Source organism: Melopsittacus undulatus, chromosome 8 (genome assembly GCF_012275295.1).
Source record: "Melopsittacus undulatus isolate bMelUnd1 chromosome 8, bMelUnd1.mat.Z, whole genome shotgun sequence".
Lineage (NCBI taxonomy): Eukaryota > Metazoa > Chordata > Aves > Psittaciformes > Psittaculidae > Melopsittacus > Melopsittacus undulatus.
The window spans coordinates 42,981,920-43,001,094 of NC_047534.1; the positions used below are offsets into that span (position 1 = coordinate 42,981,920).

General features: G+C 39.6%; 1 protein-coding gene across 4 annotated transcripts; it reads left to right on the forward strand.

The window, feature by feature from the left end:
• The first annotated feature begins 1,517 nt into the window (after nt 1-1,517).
• Nucleotides 1,518-17,918, forward strand: FASTKD1 (FAST kinase domains 1). Of its 4 annotated transcripts, none has more exons than XM_031052331.2 (15): nt 1,518-1,576; nt 4,589-5,075; nt 5,352-5,420; nt 6,396-6,521; nt 7,650-8,048; nt 9,175-9,285; nt 10,104-10,235; nt 11,200-11,686; nt 12,472-12,586; nt 13,183-13,311; nt 14,217-14,348; nt 15,099-15,212; nt 15,476-15,617; nt 16,625-16,739; nt 17,757-17,918. In XM_031052331.2, exons 2-15 carry the CDS (start codon nt 4,741-4,743, stop codon nt 17,844-17,846), a joined length of 2,496 nt encoding a protein of 831 aa, XP_030908191.2. In that variant the 5' UTR covers nt 1,518-1,576; nt 4,589-4,740; the 3' UTR covers nt 17,847-17,918. The 4 variants fall into 4 exon arrangements, with proteins under 4 accessions (XP_030908191.2, XP_005152681.2, XP_030908192.2 ...); XM_005152624.3 differs by lacking the exon at nt 1,518-1,576 and adding an exon at nt 3,075-3,230; XM_031052334.2 differs by lacking the exon at nt 1,518-1,576 and having other exon boundaries at nt 5,023-5,075; nt 7,696-8,048.
• The last annotated feature ends 1,257 nt before the right edge of the window (nt 17,919-19,175 follow it).

Genomic DNA, 19,175 nt, shown 5'->3' on the forward strand with positions numbered 1-19,175 from the left:
TGCCAGTGCTCTGCCACTCTTAAGGTAGAGAAGTTCTTCCTCATGTTGAGGACAAACTTCTTGTGTTTTAGTTTATGGCCATTGCTCCTCATCATGTCACTGGGCACCATCGTCCTGGTGCCCACCTTTGAGATATTTAAATGCATTAATGAAATTCCTTCTCACTCTCCTCTTTTCTAGACTAAACAGGCCCACCTCCTACAATCTCCCCTCATAAGAGATGCTCCAGGCCCCTGATCATCCTTGTGGCCTCTGCTGGACTCTCTCCAGTAGCTCCTTGTCTTTCTTGTACTGAGGAACCCAGAACTGGACACAGTATTCCAGATGTGGCCTTGGCCTGCTGGCTGTTTCATTGCTAAAGGAAACATCCAGGGTAGTACTGGAAGGGCTTAGGGTTACTCCAGCAGTACCTGGCACATGTGGTGCTATGGGTTGTAAAGAACTAAAATGAGAATTTAGATCAACTGTAGGCAAAAAAAGTTCCTGTAATCCTGTCCTGTATGTCTGTATTGTCATTCAAAGTAAATTTCATTTTACCTTAAGAATAGGGACATGAAAGTTTATGAGAATGCATAAAGCTGTGAGCACCTTCAAAATCACTTAAGACTTATCCAGAAGTATGTACCTCCTTTGAAGGGTTTTAATTCAGACCAATGAGCATTGAGGTTAGTAATTATACATAACAGCAGGTGTTGAAAGTCCTCTCCTATGAAGATAGGCTGAGAGAGGTGGGCTTGTTCAGCCTGGAGAAGGCTCAGGGAAGACCTGACAGCAGCCAGCCAGTACCTAAAGGGATCTACAAGGAATCTGGAAAGGGACTTTTTACAAAGGCATGCAGTGATAGGAAAAGGTGGAATGGCTTAAAACTGATAGAGGGTAGATTTAGATCAGACATTAGCAAGAAAATCTTTACTGTGAGGGTGGTGAGGCCCTGAAGAAGTTGTCCAGAGAAGCTGTGGCTGCCTCATCCCTGGCAGTGTTCAAGGCCAGGTTGGATGAGGCTTTGAGCAACTTGGTCTAGTAGAAGGTGCCCCTGCACACGGCAGGGAGCTGGGGCTAGACGAGCTTTAAGGTCCCTTCTTAGCTTAACCATTCTGTGATTCTGTTTCTATGGCTAGCTGTCAAGAAGTCTGCTGAAAGCAGGAGAGCAAGTTTTCTCCTGAGTTTCTGGGGTAAAATAAAAGAAAAGAAAACAAAACAAAATAAAATAAAATAAAATGGACTTCCTTGAGTTCTGAAGTCCTGAAGAAGCTGCTGACTGGACTTGTGTTTAGAAAATGAACACTGACTTCAGCACAGCATGCTTTAATAAATCTTGTTTTCTTCCCCTGCATGTTAAAATTTAAGGTAATTTTGTCTAGCTTTTTAAAATTGTTTTACAGATTATTAACTGGTTTCATCCAAATGTACTTGATAAATCAGAAGTGGAAAGTTCTACATCTTGTAAATGAAAAATCTGTATGATTTGCGGAAGTCCCCTTCATCTGAATGTGGAATAGTTTTCCTCTTGAGTGGGAGATGAGATGCCCTGGATTTTTTATGTGAGTCTGCAATAAGCCTGAGGCTCTTGAAAGAGGTAAGCACCACCTTTTGAGATCACCGGGCAGGGTCTGGGTCTCACTCTGCCACTTGCACACCTCTGTAGACTGTAAGGTGATCTGGATTTGCTAGCAGAAAGATACAGGAGCTGTTCCAGTTACTTTACAGTTAGAAAAGTTGTTACAAATCTAGTTAAAGATTTTATGTACTGTTTTTCTAAAACACAGACCTTAGGAAATTAAGTAGGGGCTATATTATTAGCTCGAGTGAGTTCCATTTTCATAAGCATCCAATATATAAACAATAGACAAAAAGTAAAACACCCCCAAACCTTTGATAGTCAGCTGCAAAACAGCAAGTAAAAATTGGTTATGGTAGTAGTCTTAGCTGTGATTGTAGAATAACCTGAGGTTGTTATCATTCTATCTAAATATATTTATTATGATAATAACAAGAAGAAGGTGTATATGTGGGAAAGCAGTGATGTTTAGAACTGAAAAAGTGGGTAAACTCAAGCTTTTGAAAGGTTATTATGATGAGATAGGAAACTAGATGGATTCTTTAACTATTTTCATCTGCTACACTGAAAATTACCAATATACTGCCTTATTATTTTCTGTGAAATGATTTATACCTACTTGATTTTCAGTTGTTAAGTGTTTAGGTAACACTTAGTGGTGACAAAAGGTCCAGAAGTGACCTGGAGCTATATGCATATAACATAAGCAGAAAAATCACAAATCTTTGGTTTTATCAATATGACTGCAATAATCAAGATGACCTTGGAACTTTTTCATTATTATTTTTATTTGCTTTGGAAGGTCTAACTGGCTGGACTTTCCCCTTTCTCCCTGCATTTCCTGACATCTCAGCTCACGGGAGATGCTGGTCTTGGGGCACGCACATGGTAACAGTGCAGAGGCACACAAAAAGCTTGTTTTGAGACAGCAACATTCAGATGTGGCTTGAATACAGGGAGGGTCTTGTGAAAAAGTTAAGGACTCATAGGGGTGCAGGGAGGTCTCAAAGCTGCGCAGAGGAAACAGACTCATTCGTTTTCGTATGTATCCCTGCCGGGAGCTGGACGTAACCATTTCCGTAGCCTTCTCTTGCGCCAGGGCGGGCAGACCCTTCGCACGCCGGGGTGTGCTGCGCTAAGGCTTGCCGAGAGCTGGGCCGTGCCCGCCGCCAGGCCGCCCCTCAGAGGTCGCCGCCACCTCTGTGCCGGGCATGATGACGAGGCGGGCTGGGGCCCGGCCCGAGTAGTGCCGCCCCCACGGTGTTGTGCGGCGGTGGCTGCCGGTACTTGCGTTCGGAAGTACCCGCACGGCGGGAAGGGCAGGCCCGTCAGCGGCTGAGAGAGGCGGTGCTGGGGGGCCGGGCTCGGAGCTTCCTCGCCCCGAACATGACAGTGCCTTCTTCCTCCCAGGGCTTGGAGGGGTGCAGCCTCCGTTAGGCAAACGTGGCCGAGGAAGCGCTGGAGGGAAGCGAGCCAGACGCTGCGGTTTGGCTCCTGCGTGTGGGTGGCGGGCGGGCAGGGGGGGGGCTGTGGCCGGGAGGCCCGTGTAGCGGCCCCGGCCCCTTTCTCCGCTCCTTCTGAAGCACTTCTGGGTCAAAATCTCCCCGAGGGGAAAAAGGAGGCGGCCCGCAGGCGGGCTTTCCGCTGGAATCCGGCGGAGTCAGGACATGAGGTAGGCCGCTGCTGATACCCGTGTGACAGGGATAGCCCCATGGCACGGCTTACGGAAACAGGGGATTCTGGCAAACGGGTTAGAAACACCCTATATCGCGCAAGCAGCACACTTCACTCTTAGCTATTTAAATCTTTAATACTTTCTTATATGGGGAGTAGTGGGTGCTCACGTTTTCTTCTTGGTGGAAGACTTCCTGGCTCACTCTAGTTTGTAATGCAGCCTTGAAAATGCTTACTGTGTTTCAACTGATTGGAAGTGGTTTTAAAGAATTTTTTGTCCTGTTAGTTTATATTTTATAAGTAGAACACTTTAGAGATAGTTCTTTAAGTAGATATAAATTATGTATTTTTAATATATGTATTTATAAGCTTCAAAACATCCGACTTTTCCTATTGATTTCATCTTAATAAGATATTAGAATTAATTACAATTTAAAATTGTATAGAAGTTTGTGGTAAATCATATGCATCTGGTAAATGCCTTCCAGAAAGGTAAGTATTTGGAAACTTCGCGCAGACTGTTTCAAGTAGAGATGCTGGTTCCCCAGTCACTAGGATCAGGGGTGTGAGGTCCACTGCAAGGGGTAAGGATGTGTTACCTGGGCTTACAAGGAAGTTATCTAAGCCTGAAGTTTTTACATTCCCTTCAGGTGTCTACTTCATCCTGTCTTCTGTCAGTTTAGCTTGCTGGTACTGTGGGAAGTACATGTGAATTAATATTGTAACTATTTTTTCCATTGGATGGACATGAGTGTACAGAAACAGCAAGCAAGGCAAAAATACACTAATAAAATGCCTTTGCTTAATATTCTCTAATATGGTACATTAAATCTTAAAAACAAGTTTAAATATATCAGTATTTTCTTAAAGGGTGGAAAGGAAACTCTGGGAGCAGTTCATAGGGAGGGTATAGTAGATATCATTGTGGAATGCATAAACATGTAGAGCAAGAAGAATCCAGTGATGCCAGCTCAGAAGCTCTTGCCACCTCACTTTTACCACTAATGGCTATATTTTCTGGCAGTTCCCAGACCGCAGTTTGGGATTATGGAGCAGCCTAGTGAGAGCAAGCCTTGCTTGACTTAATCATGTAGTGCCTGCATGTTAAAAAGCTCTCTTGGTTGTAACACATATACTTTTAAAAGCAGGTTTCTAACTGAAAGCATACCAAATGAACTACCTTTTCTTAGTGCTTGTGGGCATGTCAGTGTTTATTTTGGGGGGCTTCTCTGAGAAGAATCCAGGCTATAGGCTCTTCTCAAGCTTATCTTACTCAGAACATTAAAAGACGAAGACGTTAATTTTTGGCTGGTAGTTATGGCTGCACTTAATTACTTTGATTCTATCTCATTACAGGTACCTCAGAACTGAATACAGTAACCATACAGGATGAAAAAAAACGGCGTTCTGTTTTGCAGATACTCGAGTTTGTAACAACACGGTTTACTGTGAAAAATGAAAGAAGAATCTTTCTGGACACTTTAACAATAGCTGGTAGGCATAGAAAAATGCTTTGTTTGAGGCAGGTTTGCCTGTTTACTCTGAAGCGTTACCAAGCTCGGACTCTGAGTAGTGATCTGCTTTTGAGCCAGATAAATAGCTGCACCCATGAAGATGAAGTGTTCAGCCTTGTTGGAAGGAACAAGGCCAGGCTGTCTGAAAAACACGTGGGAATTGCATTGAACATGCTGTGGCAATTGCAAAAGAAGAGGCCACTTCTCTTAAGGACTAGTGACTACGTAAGAAATCACTCCCAGTTTCTTACCCTTTGCATTTTAGCAGAAAACAAGGTGGAACACATGGAAGATGAGGCCATAGTGGACACCCTATATAGTCTTCTGAGGTGAGCAGCAATATGTTGAATTCCACATCTATGCATTTTTTTAATTTGCTAATAAAAAGAGATGGAATTATGACTAGAAAGCCATCCTATAAGGAGACTGGGAGACTGCTCTGTCCCAGCTTCCATAATCTGACCATGTGACACAGACAACTTGGTGTCCTGTGCATTGGTTCTTGAGAGGCAGGCAGAACTGATCTGCTTTGCACTACCAGTACATGGAGTTATGATTATTAATAACTTTGAAGAAAACCAAACTATTATGTCTTTCTTCTGAAGGCTCAGTGTTGAAGACCATGATTCTCTAACAGAAGCACTTGTTACAGAAGCATGGAAAAGACTAGAAAGGCAAGTAACATACTGCACTGCTATGCTTTGTGAAGGGTGTAAGTTGCAAGTGTGATGTACTTCATTTGAGGCTACACAGAGTTCTCAGTATTTATAAGATGTTATAAACATTATGCAAGTATTTTAAAAGTCAGCTGTATTTTGGAAGGTTTTGGAAATAATTTTTATATATATGGAGGTTTTGAGTATTGGTAAATTTAATGCTTGCAAGATTCAGATACTGCAATAATGGGGACTGGCTCTTAAGTTTTTGAAATATATTGTCTATGTAGATTTATGTGTTTAAAGTATGTTGCAAGTTTTGATATTTACGGTTTTATCTCAGTGCTTGCTGTCCAGCTCTTAAAAGGTTAGAACCCTGCTTATCTCAAATTTTACTAAAATCCTTTTGTATTAAAACATCAACATTTTCCCTTAGGGTGTGTTTTTTTTGGTGGTTGTTGGTTTTTTATTGGATTGGGTTTTTTTGGGGGGGGGTTTATATTGTAATTTTAATTCTTTAGTCTCAGGCTAATGGCAGAAGCTAGTATCAGCCTTGGCACCAGCATCACAGAATTGCCTCTCCCATCTTAACTAACACCTGGGGCATCTCAACAAGTAAATAAATTCAGTGCACCTAGAACACAAAATGAAATTCAGGTAATAAATTGCTCACAGGCTTTTTAGCTATTTCACATCACTACTTGAGAATATAATCTTTACAGATTTCTTACGCTGGCCTGGTTAAATGCAAAACTTCTGATTTTTTTTTAGAGATTCATATGCACAATACGCTCTAATAAGAAATACATAGGTGTTTTGCCTAAGTCCAAGGTATCAGTATAGGTGCCCAAATAGAAAATGTTTAGATATTTTGTTTCCTTGGTTTGTAATTTGAATATAACCTTGTCTTTTATGTAATTGTTGAAGTGGGTTTTTTCTTTAGGTATTTACTAGGAAGAAAAAGTAAATTGTCTTTCTTTATTGTCTTGACAGGCTTAGCTTGCCAGCTCTGTCTAAATTTGCACTGTGTTTATGCAAGCAACAAAGACATTTCAGTCCCATAACTGGCGAAGTAGCTCATATTGTGGACATGAAACTGGATTCTATACAGGATATAAGGTAAGTGTCAGAATGAAATTGGGTAGCAGGAGAAGCAATATGTCACAATTACTGAGCTGTCTTTGCTGGACACTTTCTCTTTTTCTCAGCCGGAGCTTGCTTTTCCTCACTTTGGGGTTTGTGGAAAAGAAGTATTTGTACATTGATTTTCATGGGCAGATCTGCTTGGTGAATGCATTTTCTCAATGAATTTTCAAAGAATTTCTTTATACCCAATTTAAACACTTGACTAAAACCGATGTTTTACTTCCAGTGGGAAAACAGCAGATACTGCTTTATCCTGATCCTAATTTTACATGGACTTTTTTTAAAGCTTAAAGGCTATTGACTCACCAGAAGATATTTTTCTTCCTTGACATTGGTAGTTTTTTTAGTATGACATCAATTTAGTTTACGATTGTGAGTAGCAATAAAGAGCCTTAAAGCAATGGTATTTTTGTTTATCTTCAAAGGACTTTTTTGGTCAAACTGAATTAATCAATTCTCTTGCTAGCATGTCTAGTACATTAATATTAAAATTATTTAAAACTCAGGCTGAGTCAAAGAAGTCCAAGCTTTTTCTTGCCTGTGTTCCCCCGAGGCCATTATAGCAAAGGCTGTGCTCTTTATACAACACCAGCAGCCCCAGCATTTATTTTGGCAGATAAGAAGAGCCTGCTTTTGAAAATCATTGAATGGGACTGCATTTCTCTACAGAAATTACTGTTCCTGTGGTCATAAGTTTTATTCTCTTAGGAAGGGAATTTTCCCTTGGGAGTGACAATGACTCTTCTCCCTATTCTGTCACTTGAGTTGCTTGGGTTTCTTTAGTTTCCATTGAAGGTTAAAGATATTTTTGTGAATTTGTATCGGACAAGTCAGGGTCTTGCCTCAGGCAAATGCTTTCATCACATACAAGTTTGTGAGGGATGGCTGAAAAAACTCAGTCATTTCAGAAATTTACCAAAAGCAGAATTTTAGCTGGAGAAATGGTTTCTGCTCATCTGCGCTAGATGTAAACTTCTTTTTATGCACAAGTCAGCAATACCCTGACTGACATTCCTTTCTTTACATAGCTTATTTCAGAAATCTAACATTTATTACTCGCTATGTTCAATGTGTAAGTGTAAAATCTTTTGGATTTTTTAGGGTCTTGTCAGTTTTGATGATCAGCATATCTGATGTTATCTCACAGAGTTTTCGAGATCGATTACTACAGAAGGCTGAGCAGCTCTTGGAAGAAAAGAATGAAGTCCACTTCAACTATGCCAAAAGAACACTACAGTTTCTACAAAATGTTAAACTGAGATATCATCCACTGCTAGAAAAATGCAACAAGATTTTCCTTACAAGTGCCTCCCATCTGGATATACACAGTATTAATTTTATTTTGGGGCTATACGAGCAGCTGCATTTTGACAATGCTGAGTTCCGCTTGGTTGCTAAACAGCTGCTGTCTGAAACCATAGATGATTATGATGATCCTGAAACCTTTGCAAAATTATTTTATAATCTTGGGCCTATGGCAGGACCCAAGGTAAGGGTGAGGTAAGTTTATTAGCGACTTTGTCTTATTTATGGTATGTGCTTGGTCTTGCATAGAAATAAATAATCTACTGGTCTTTGGAGGAAAGAGCTGAGTATTAGGTTTCCTAGTTGTAACTTTGTAGCAATGTATTATTTCATTATGGAAACACTGTTGTAGCAGTTAGCCTTAGAACAGTGGCAGAAAAAGCTGAATGCAGTAATTAAGGTGCATGTGAATGCTGTTGGGCAGGTCCACCTTGTAGCTCTGTCGCTTAGACTGTGGGCTTCCTTTCCCAGTGGATGGTAAGTAAAAAACTTTGTCTTGCACCTGAGAAATATATGCAGTGGTATGTGTTTTTCCTTTTTAAGACTGGCAGTAGCTGAAGCAGTCTTGTCCTGTCCCAGTTTGCTGTACATCCTATTCTGTTTGAGAGGTCATCAGCAGGGAACACTTCAGCATTTATTTAGCAGTTAGCATAGCATTGTGTGGCAGATTTTTCTCTGCCTGTTTTTCTAGTGCTACAAAATCCTATTTTGGGGTGGTATTAGTCATGGGTCTCTGAAAGTCTGCAATTTTAGTCAGAATTTGCTTTATTGATTAGAATTAGTCATATTTTCAGACTTTTCATCTTGAGCATTTGCCTCTATTTAGAGGTCTGTGTATGCTGCAAGGCTGTGTTGGTTTTGCCATAGCTGACTTAGTTCCAAAAGCTTTTTCTATATTTTTTTAAGTTGTTTTTTTTTTTTAATCAGTGTGAGGTAGAAAAAGCCTTTGGCTTTATTTGCCTCAGAACCAGGTCAACTCATGTTTGGTTCTGTTGTTTGTAGCTTTCTGGTTGACCATGAATTGTTTAGTGTCTTAAAGTTCCTTCCCTGCTTCTTGTCTACTTTCAGAATTATTGGACTTGCTGGTTTCTAGGATCAGAGCAATATGCAGTGATATAGCATACTCACATCTCTTAGCTGTGGCATACAGATCAACTGCTTAGAAGAAGGGTCCACAAAACAAAGGTTTCTAGTTTGGGGGAATTTGTTTTCCTGAAATAGTCTTGGTTCTTTCTCTCCTTCACAAAGAAAATGACACCAGTCTTCACTGGAGATTTTAAACTGTTTCTCTTTGAAAAATCTCTTTTCTTTTCCTCTTCAGGTTGTTAACAACTGCAGAGTACATGGCAGAAAAATTCAGCAGTTACCAAGTATTGCTAATACTGAAGGCGATGCAGAAAATGAACTGCAGAAATTCACATCTACTCAAAAAGTAATTTTTTTTATGCTACTAAGAAGTTCTGTTCTCTAAGTAAAGTCCTATCTAGGAGATGTGAATTGTTTCTTCAAAAGTCATTGTGCCCTATATTGAACTATTACGTCTCGTGCCTTTAAGAACCTGGGCCAGATTTTCTGCAGTTGTAAACCGATCATTTAAAGGGAGAGGTAATGTCTTTCATACAATGAAGGGAAGAGCAGTTGAGATTTTGGGCACAGAAGATGTAGCCACAGATATGTCACAAATGCAGCAGTTACATGCTGGTTGTGAGCAGTATCTATATAGAGTGTAGTTGTGTGAACCAGATAGATCCTGGGAAGAAAAAGAACAAGTAGTACTGTGGAGCAGAGTGATATTAAAGGGAGGACCAGGTGAATTCATGCTTTTTCTCATTGAATCTCACTGTCTAAAGAAGTTCTTAAGGTATTATCTTTCCCTACAAAGTCCCTCTTGCAGCTTTAGACCAACATAGCTGTATCAACCATTATTGTACATGTTAAATGAGCACAGTGGTGCTGAAGCTGGTGATGTTGTTCCAGTTTATCCCATTCCCGGTCCACTAAATTTAACTGACTGTAGAATCTGCACATTAATTATTAGAGTGAAGTAGCTGTTTTGCCGTAATGAGGGCTTTAATTTTGCAATTCACTAAGTGGAGACTTAGTGAAAATTGTCAGGACTTGGGTGGAGAGGAGTCCAGGTGTGCACAACTCCCCACTTAGGTACTGTGCATCAGAGGACACCCCTTCTTTATGTGCAATATCTTGTGTATTATCGTAACACCATGTTATCTTTTTTTTGTTTGCATTCAGAATGGCTTGTGTTCTGCATAAACACTTAGATAGCTATCATGTATTACATCTGGTAAAGTTAACACAGTACTTGGTGGCGTTGCATTGCCAAAATCTGGAGCTGATGGCCAAACTAAAAAAGTTACTATTTGGGTAAGTGTATATTCTTGGAAATGTAGCTATTTAAGCATTAAATAGTTGTGTACTTCATATTTTAAATAACTAACTTGTTTGTGGTTTTTTCCCATAAAATATGAAGAACTTTATGTGTATTTGATCTATTAAATGTGTAAATCAGAGGATAGGAAATGGATATTTTCTTGACTACAGACCCAACAATATTTGCTGCTAGATATAATATCTTTTAAAAATTGATTTTTTGCTCCTCTCCTGTTGACCATTGCAATTTATACTTTGTAGGAAGGGTAGGTGCTAATGTTTTCTTTAATGTTTGAAGGAACAAGTAATGAAAAATATACAGTAAGAATTGCCTTGGTTGGGACAAGTGCAAATGTGAAGCAGAAGTACTCTTTTTTAGATTGAAGACCTGTTTAGTTAGTTCTCAGGCTTGAACAGTTGCAACATAGAAAGGAAAACCATTTCTGGAATCATGGGAGAAGAGATCTGCCACTGTTGATACCATTCATTGCTCATTCTCCATAGGAATGCAGCACCCTGGCTGTACATGTTATGTGCAGATGACGCCTTCATGTTCCTCAGGCACCTCAGAATCTGGTGCTCCCTGGGACAGAAATCACAGAAATTATCCAGGCCCAGAAACGGACAGATTCCCTTAACAAAGATGGACCTTCTGCCCTTGCTAAGGATTTCTGTGTTTATCACTAACACTTGAAGCCTCACCAGCTGAGATGCTCCCTGTCTTCTCTCCTTTTTCAGTTCTGAATAAATTAGAAGATGCTAATCTCAATGAGAAGAGATGGTAGTGACTGAATTTCTGCCATGTCATTAATCTACTTATTTTATATTTGATATGCTTTGACACAGATCAAATTTGACTTTTAAAATAGAATTTTCATGTATGTGATTTATTTGTTTGGGTTTTTTTTTTTTAACATTTGCACATTGTCAGGACTGATTTTATTTCTGTCTCTTCCAGTTGTTTAAAATCTAGTGTCATACCTGCTGATACTGCTGCAGTAATTCGTGTTCTGGCCATGCTTCCTTCCTTTCAAGTGGAGGAGGTCACTATAAACAAAGTAGCAGCAGCTCTGCCTCAGTTCAGTCTCCATCATTTGAATTGCATTGCTACAGCTCTTGTCAAGTGGAATCATTATGATCAGCTGCACTGGCAAAACAGTTCTGAGCTATGTGTAAAGCTTCTGCAAAAACTAAATGACTGTGGGTTGCAGAGGCTTCAGAAAGCCAACAATCTAAATCTTCTGTTGGAAGAACTTACACATGTGAAAGGAGAGTGGTTAGAAGAAGTCATCAATGAGGAGACTGTGGCCACGTGTCAACGCTTGATAGACCAGATAACATGGGCAAATGTATTACCACTGTCATGTTTTCTCATAAAAACAAACTACCATTGTCCTTCGTTACTTGACAGAATAGCTTCTGTGACTGCTGAAAACATAGACAAGGTATAAGAGTTTTTCTTTCTATCTCCTCTAAGGTACTCAGTAAAGAAAGGACAGGTTAGTAGTTAATGTTTCAGAGCACAGTCCACACACTGTTTCTAAGAGTTCTCTTCAGTGTATGTGATTTGGAGCCCATCTTTCCCCATGTTCACTCAAAGCTTTTTTGCTTCCATGTGTATTATTTTGCATGTGCTTCACTTTTGTTATTCTGTCTTATTTTATTGATCAATCAGTATTGATCAACCATAAACCTTTGCATTCAGCTTTACATTTGACCATCTGAAGTAACTGGATTTTTAACTTCTTAACACATAGTCACATCACATGGTATGCATATTTTTACATTGCTCATTCTTGTGGGGATTTCCCCAACAGCTTGTCCTTTTGGTCAGAATTGCTGTGTTTTCTTGCTATATTTTTTTTGTTTTCTCCTCAATTTAGTATTTGTATAGATCTTTGATTTTATTCTATGACAGTTTAGTTTCTTTGAGAGAATTTAATGGGGGACCTTTTTAAAAGCTTCTTAAAGTCTTAAGTATACAGAAATACTTGGATCATCTACATGAAATACATTTTGAGTTTTGGCCATAGCTCCAGTTTTAATGATTTCTGCATTTGATTTTACAAATATTTTTCTCTAGGAAAAGTTGACAAAAAGAAATTCAGAAAATAGTTAATCTAGTCTCAAATCTTGCATTTTTGAATTAATTATAAACCTATTTTTTATTGTAAAGCAATATTGAGGTATTTTGCAATTATTTTATTTAGGATGCCTTTTTTTTTTCCAGATCCACCCCTCTGAAATCTATTTTATTCTCTTCCTTTTCTCTGCTCTGAATTATGATCCTCCTGCTAATGAAGAGTTCTTTGGGAGTTGTATCCAACATCTTACTTCTAACTTGAGTAAGTGCATTAGACAAAGATATTTTGGCACCAAATAAATTAGTGTCATTGCAAGTTATTATTTGTACTGAATAAAACTGTGAACAGAATGGCATTATTCTGTCTGTGTGTTACTACTAATACTCTGCCTGTAGGGGTTAAACCACAACAAAGTTTCAATGTATGCTTCTGTCGGGCTTTCTAGCTTCATTTCGCCCTTTAAAACTTACTGTTGCTAAGGAACTAACAAGGTATATTGAACAGTAGAAACCAAGTGAAAATTCTGATTATTTCACTGTGCTGTTATTGGGTAGAATTGTTGCGGTATTCCCCAAGGAATCATCATCTGGGGACAGGATACATTTTGTGGCTCGTCACAAGGAAATGCCTAAGTCATGGAGGAAACGCGTAGAGGCTTTTTTAATTATTATTTTAATTATTGATGATACAGCCTCACAAACGGTGAAAATTGTTCTCTGCTGAATTATTTTAATCTGCCTGTGTGTGCACTGAGTATGTTAAAAAGAAACCTGGATTATTTGTGAGGAGGTGAGGGGCATCGCAAATCCTTTCAACTTCATGTCGTGTTAATACGGGTTTCTGTCTATTTTTTAAAGGTTGTTTTGAAACTCATCACTTGGTACTACTTGGTCATGTTTTGGCAGTGGCTGGTTATTTTCCTCCAGTTCTGATAACTAAGATATTTAATGTTTCTTTCCTAAGCCAATTGGATGCTCAGCTTGAAGGTGCGTATCTACCTCTCTGATGAATTTCATTATGTAGCATTTGCTGTAAAATGGAATTGTGGACCTGTATATGGCTTAAGAAGTAGTAATTTTACTGCAAAGACTCCCTTGTTTAATCCAGTCATTCAGTGCTAAAAGGGAAGGAATGAGCAAAAATTTGTGCTTTGTTTTGGAAGTACAAACTTGTATTGCAGATGAGGGAAGCTCATTTAAAACAAATTTGATAGTCACAGGGAATCACAGAATCCCAAGGGTTGGAAGGGACCTCAAAAGATCATCTAGTCCAACCCCCTTGCAAGAGCAGGGTAACCTAGAGTACATCACACAGGAGCTTGTCCACGCGAGCCTTGAATATCTCCAACGTAGGAGACTCCACAACCCCCCTGGGCAACCTGTTCCAATTAACTTATTGCATTAAATATTTAATAATTCTTCAATTTTATTGGAAATAAAATTACCTGAGTGTGGTATTTATTGTTAGAAACAGCCATAAAGCTCAAGAAATAACGTGGGATTCTTGTCTGCAAGAGATGAATCCTATCACTCTCTTCTGTCTAAATAAGAGATTGTCTGTTTCTTTCCTCTCTACCTGTATGTTGTTCACTGTCAATGTACTGTTGCCATTTTGTTTTCAACACCTTCATTAAGAGTTAAATGATAGAAGAGAATTTACTTCTTACTTCTGTTTTGCTTTTGTTCCTAATATTGAGCAAAACTGTATTTCTCACTGTTTTCTTCAGGGATTTTGAGAACCTTTTTAAGATTCTGCAGCATGTATTTTATATATACCATAGTATATATACCATATTTGCATTTCTAGTAGAGAATTTGCAGGTAGACATTTAGTTTAATGTGTTGAACTGTTCACTTTTTAGTTCACACCTTTTTTATTTTGTTCAACTCAGTCCTGCCGACTTCCCTAAAGAAGAGGGTCCACATGCACCTCATGAAGTTGAACAGAGCAGTCTGTCTGGAATGTCCGGAGTTTCACATCCCTTGGTTTCATGAGCGCTACTGCCAGTGTGTGTATCATAGCCGTAAGTCAGTTAGGAGAGGAAAAGCTGCCCTTGTTACTAGTAGGACTCTTTTTTCAACATTCTGCCAGACATTTCTGCCTGTTGGCACTGGCACACAATAGAGGCTCAGGAAGGCACACCCCACTCTGCTGAGGATGTCTTATTAAAGGTGAACATTTTGCTGTCTCCTTTTAAACTCCCTGCTGTCATCTTCCTCAGAAGAATCAAGAGCCATCAAGGATGAGAGATGAAGAAGTAGGCTAGTTACCAGCTGAGATCTTTAAGAACAGTCATCAGTCCAGAAAACCCATCTAATGCAAATGAAATATCTCCTTCACTAATTCCCATGATCTGCTTTGAGACCCATCACACTCACATGCTTCATCTCTGAGACTGAAGATAATTAATGGAGCAAGGGAAGTGACAGATTGTGTGTGTGGTGTGCCTGTAATAGACTCAAAATAAGCAAATATTATTTAAGCAAACAATCCATCAGGTGAAACCTGAAATTAAAATATTTGTAATTTGTGAATGGGAAAAACCCTAGCATGGAAAGTCTGGGTTTGAAATTCACGCCTAATAGGCACTTGCCAATTTCCACCCAAAAGATTATGACATCATTTCTGAATTATGATGGAATAACATCAGGGATCTGTGTAAAAGCTTTAACTCAGTAGGCTGGCTGTCAAAAATGCAGTGTCACAAAGTGCTATTTTCAGAGCTTTGGCTGTGGCAGTCTTGATGTATGAATTCTTTATTTTGTCTTTGCAGGCAGTAGCCGAATAAATCCAGTGCGACAGCATGTTCACAGAATGCTGGCTGAGATTTTAGGAGGGAGCCATTATACAAGGATATCTGTTCTCACACCATACTACTATGAAATAGGTGAGAAGTCAGTCTTCTGGGGATTGTTGTGGAGAACTCTGGTACCATTTTTATTACCAAGATTAGAAAGCCCCTGGGCATGTGGCCACAAGATACTGCAAATAAGAAATTGCTGTATAAAATATAGTTTCTAAGCCGTTCTGCATAATATAAATAATGTTGGGTATCTCTAATTATGGTTATCACTTTGTTTTTCTTGAACTAAACACTGTACAGATCAAATTCTTTCACTTTTTTTTGGGTTTTGTTGTGCTTTCTTGCAGATTTTGAGTGCATTCTGGATGAAAATAAAAAGCCCCTTTCCTATATGTCTCAAACTATATCTTTGGATGATATGGGGGGAATGCACTTGAGACATGACTTCAAAGATGAAGGGAGAAAGGCTTTGCCACCAGGAGCTCAGAGGTTAGTACGTTGAATTCTTCACATTAGCTCCTCCAAGTTTCCAATTTAAATCATGTTTAGACCAGGTTTTTGGTGCTTATGTCCTGAGCAGTTGTTGCAACCCCTGGGCTACTTAGTTTTCTGTTCCCTTTTCCAAAACCTTATGAGGTTCAGCCTGACAGTGTGTGGTGGGTTGACTCCAGCCAATGACAAAACTCCCACCCAGCTGCTCGTTTACTCCCTTGCAGTGTGATGAGGGAGAGAGTCTGGGGGTCAAAAGTGAAGGTGGAAAAAAACCCCCAAACCTGGGTTGCAATTGTGGGAGTTTGATAAGTGAAGAGAAGAAAGAGGGAAAACAATTGATGCAAAGGCAGTCACTTGCCACCAGCAGACCAGTGCTGGAGCAATGGCTACTTTGGAAAAAATCCACTCCCTGCTTTATTGCTGAGCATGGTGTTACATGGTGTAGAGTATTGCTTTGGCCAGTTGAGGTTCTTGTCTGTGTCCCCTTCCAAGCTTTTGCCAGCATCAATCTATACACTGTGGGTGCAGGATGAAAACAGAAAATGCCTTGATGCTGTGCAAGCTCTCTTCAGCAATAGCCAAAATGTTGGTGTGTTATGAACATGGTTATGGCCTCCTGTGAAGAGATGCAACTCCATCCCAGCCAGACCCAGTACACTAGGTCAGACAGGGCATTCTTGCTGTGTGTTTTATGAGATTGGAGTACTGTTTTCCCACCACCACTTCAAATGTAAGCCTTTAAAATGCTGGTTACCTGTTTTTGCCATTTGAACTAAAACAGATGTAGGGAAGAAATGCTTCTTCTAAATCATGTGAAGTTCAAGTATGTCTTGATAAAAATGAGGAAAATGTTTTGTCTGGTTCCAGGGATTTGTTTATTTTCTGTGGATTGTCACCTTTATCTAGTAGTAGTTTTGCTGCAACTATCAATACTGAACTAGAAATACCACTTCTCGCTATTCAGGTGAGACCTGAACTTAAATGCATGCTTTTATTGTTTGCAGAATTGCTTTGGACTTCCTTGATTCAAAAGCTTTTAGCAAGGATTCACATCACCTGAAAGGAGAACCTGCAGTGAAGAAACGACATCTGGAAATGCTGGGGTACCGGGTAGTTCAGGTGAGCAGTCAGCACTGGTTTTTGTCATTTCTGAGTTGTATCAATAGTGCAGTGTGATACATTTACCTTGCAACAGATTTAAAGATAGTTCTAATAGTTAAAAGCACCTACTGGGTGAGAGCAATTTTTGTATTTGGGGAGAAATTCCAAGCTGCTCCCAAGATGGCGTAAGGATTTCATAGAACTTGCACCTTCTCAGAAAGTGGCTGCAGCCAAACTGAAGGCAAAAGCTCTCAGTCTTACCTTACTGCAAGGCGAACTGGCAATCCTGACACAGCCTCAGTAAAGGAGAAAAAGTGAAACCAGAGTTTCAGTTCAGTTCACCAAAGATTTCTGCAGTAGAAAAGGATGGAATGTACCCTCCTTGAGTGACAGACAGTTATGGCAGCTGCAAGGTGGGGTATGGATGCTGTCTGCCTGCTGCAGCAATAGTGCTATGACAGGCAAGGCTAGTGGTCAGAGAATATTCACAGTCACCAGCATAGAAATGTTTGGGTAACGGAGGCTCATGAATACAGATCCTACTGTATTTGTAATTATTCACCTACTCTTAATTTTAGCTAAAATCCTTCTTTAAGCTTAAATTTGTTTGTTTTTTTATTTTTAGCAGGATAATAATCTTTTCTCATATTGCACTGACAGTAGATGTTATGTTACTGATACACCATTCCAGTTTGATACATTAACATTAGAAACTATGGTGACCTGGGATTCTTCTTTTGATTTGGGTTTCAAAAGTGGGAGGTGTTGTAATGGAGTTGTCATAGCCTGTGTTGTGTGGGCATCTGCTTTACATCTCTGCAATGGTGCTGCTTTTTGAAGCAAACTGCACTTACATGAAGAAGAATCTTACATTGTGAAATTTAATCTTAGCATTGGCATAAGCATAGCTTTTAGAAAGACATAGGTCTAAACCAGGTGAAGAACAAGAGATATTAGAGAGTTGTGTCTTTGCTATAAGATAGTACGTGGCTTACACCAATGTTAACACTTGGAATGTATGATATTTTTATACAGATTCCTCACTTCGAGTGGAATTCTATGGGTCTATCAACAAAAGGTGAACAGGTAGAATATCTGAGAAAGCATCTGTATGGAACACAGTGATGTCAGACATGCAGTGAGAAGTACTTTTTTTATAAACACCTTCTGTACCATTAAACTTCTTTAATCCTGGAATACTTAATTTCAAAGATGTCTTTATCTGTGAGTCAGCTGGCCCAGGGCTCGCCATGGGGCATCAACTGCATGTCAAGAGATTTAATCCTCAGTTTGTTAGGGATTGCAAAAGGCAGGTCACAGTGGGCATGAAGATGTGGTAAGGATGCTTAAAATCTCCCATTTTCTGGAAGCTATTCTTTAAGTACATAAGTCTGTGACAGTTCTGCCATAAAATTACATTATTATCTCCTAAATAAATAGCACAGGGGCTTCACCAGGCATAAAACTGTCCAAAGAAAAAATTAGAAATACACTTGACTGTGAGAGGAGGCAGCAGATCTACTGGAAACTATGTCTGTCCTCCAGCATGTGACAGGATGAGCAATAAGGATCAAACAGTTTCTGTACTGTGAAACCAAGAAACTGAAATGCAGATTCGCTAAGAATAGGCTTGCTGTTACAGCCATTCTGTTTCCATCCTCCAGAACAGAGGTACTGTGGGTGACTCTGTTGGGGGAGGGTGTTGTGCAGTGAGGAACTTCCAGCTGCTTCTGCTACCCTCTGATGGGGTGTGTATGGCTGGACCCTTCTGGAACACCTTCACATACTTAAAAGACAGACTAGTCTGGCAGACCCTTGGAATACCTGCACTTAACTGGGAAGGGATACCTGAAAGTTTTATACAAGGAGCAAAAAATGCCTATGTCAGACATAGGCACTTACTATCAACTGGATCATTCATGGAATTTAGCATTATAGCATTATGCATTGGACCTGCCCTTGCTAATAGAAGTGAAACAAAATTAGACAAACCAGCTAACCTTCCTGGTCTGTAAACAAGATAATATGCAAAAGAGCAAAATCAGACTGAAAACTGAAACCAAGAAAAGTCTTCATAGTGACAACCACCTTGGTTACTGGTGGTGAAAAACACTGCTGGTTTATCATGTTTGAAAACCATCTGCCAGTTACCAGCTACCAGCTTCCTGTGACTGAGCCCAGACAGAGTTTGATTCAGGAGGCATGGAATACTGAGATGTAGAAGGAAAAAGTTGGAGTATCCAGGAAAGTGCTCATTGTAGAGCAGTAACTGCAGTGTGGCCCTACTTCCGCAAATCAGCCTCTTCTCAAAGGCAGCCATGTTGTGACTACAGCTGTGCTCATCTTCTTCACATACACAATGTGTGTATGTTTTCCCTTTTTAGTAGAAACAATAGACATTCTTTTTACCACTTCCTTTGAAACCTGGCAAAGATAAGCAATCGCATTCTAAAT

What these genes read in the sequence shown, in the direction of transcription:
- FASTKD1 (XM_031052331.2), top strand. Translation starts at nt 4,741, where the DNA reads ATGCTTTGTTTGAGGCAGGTTTGCCTGTTTACTCTGAAGCGTTACCAA. An exon ending in ACCCTATATAGTCTTCTGAG is followed by an intron (nt 5,076 to 5,351) that starts GTGAGCAGCAAT and finishes TTTCTTCTGAAG; the next exon opens with GCTCAGTGTTGAAGACCATG. An exon ending in CTGCTGAAAACATAGACAAG is followed by an intron (nt 11,687 to 12,471) that starts GTATAAGAGTTT and finishes TTTTTTTTCCAG; the next exon opens with ATCCACCCCTCTGAAATCTA.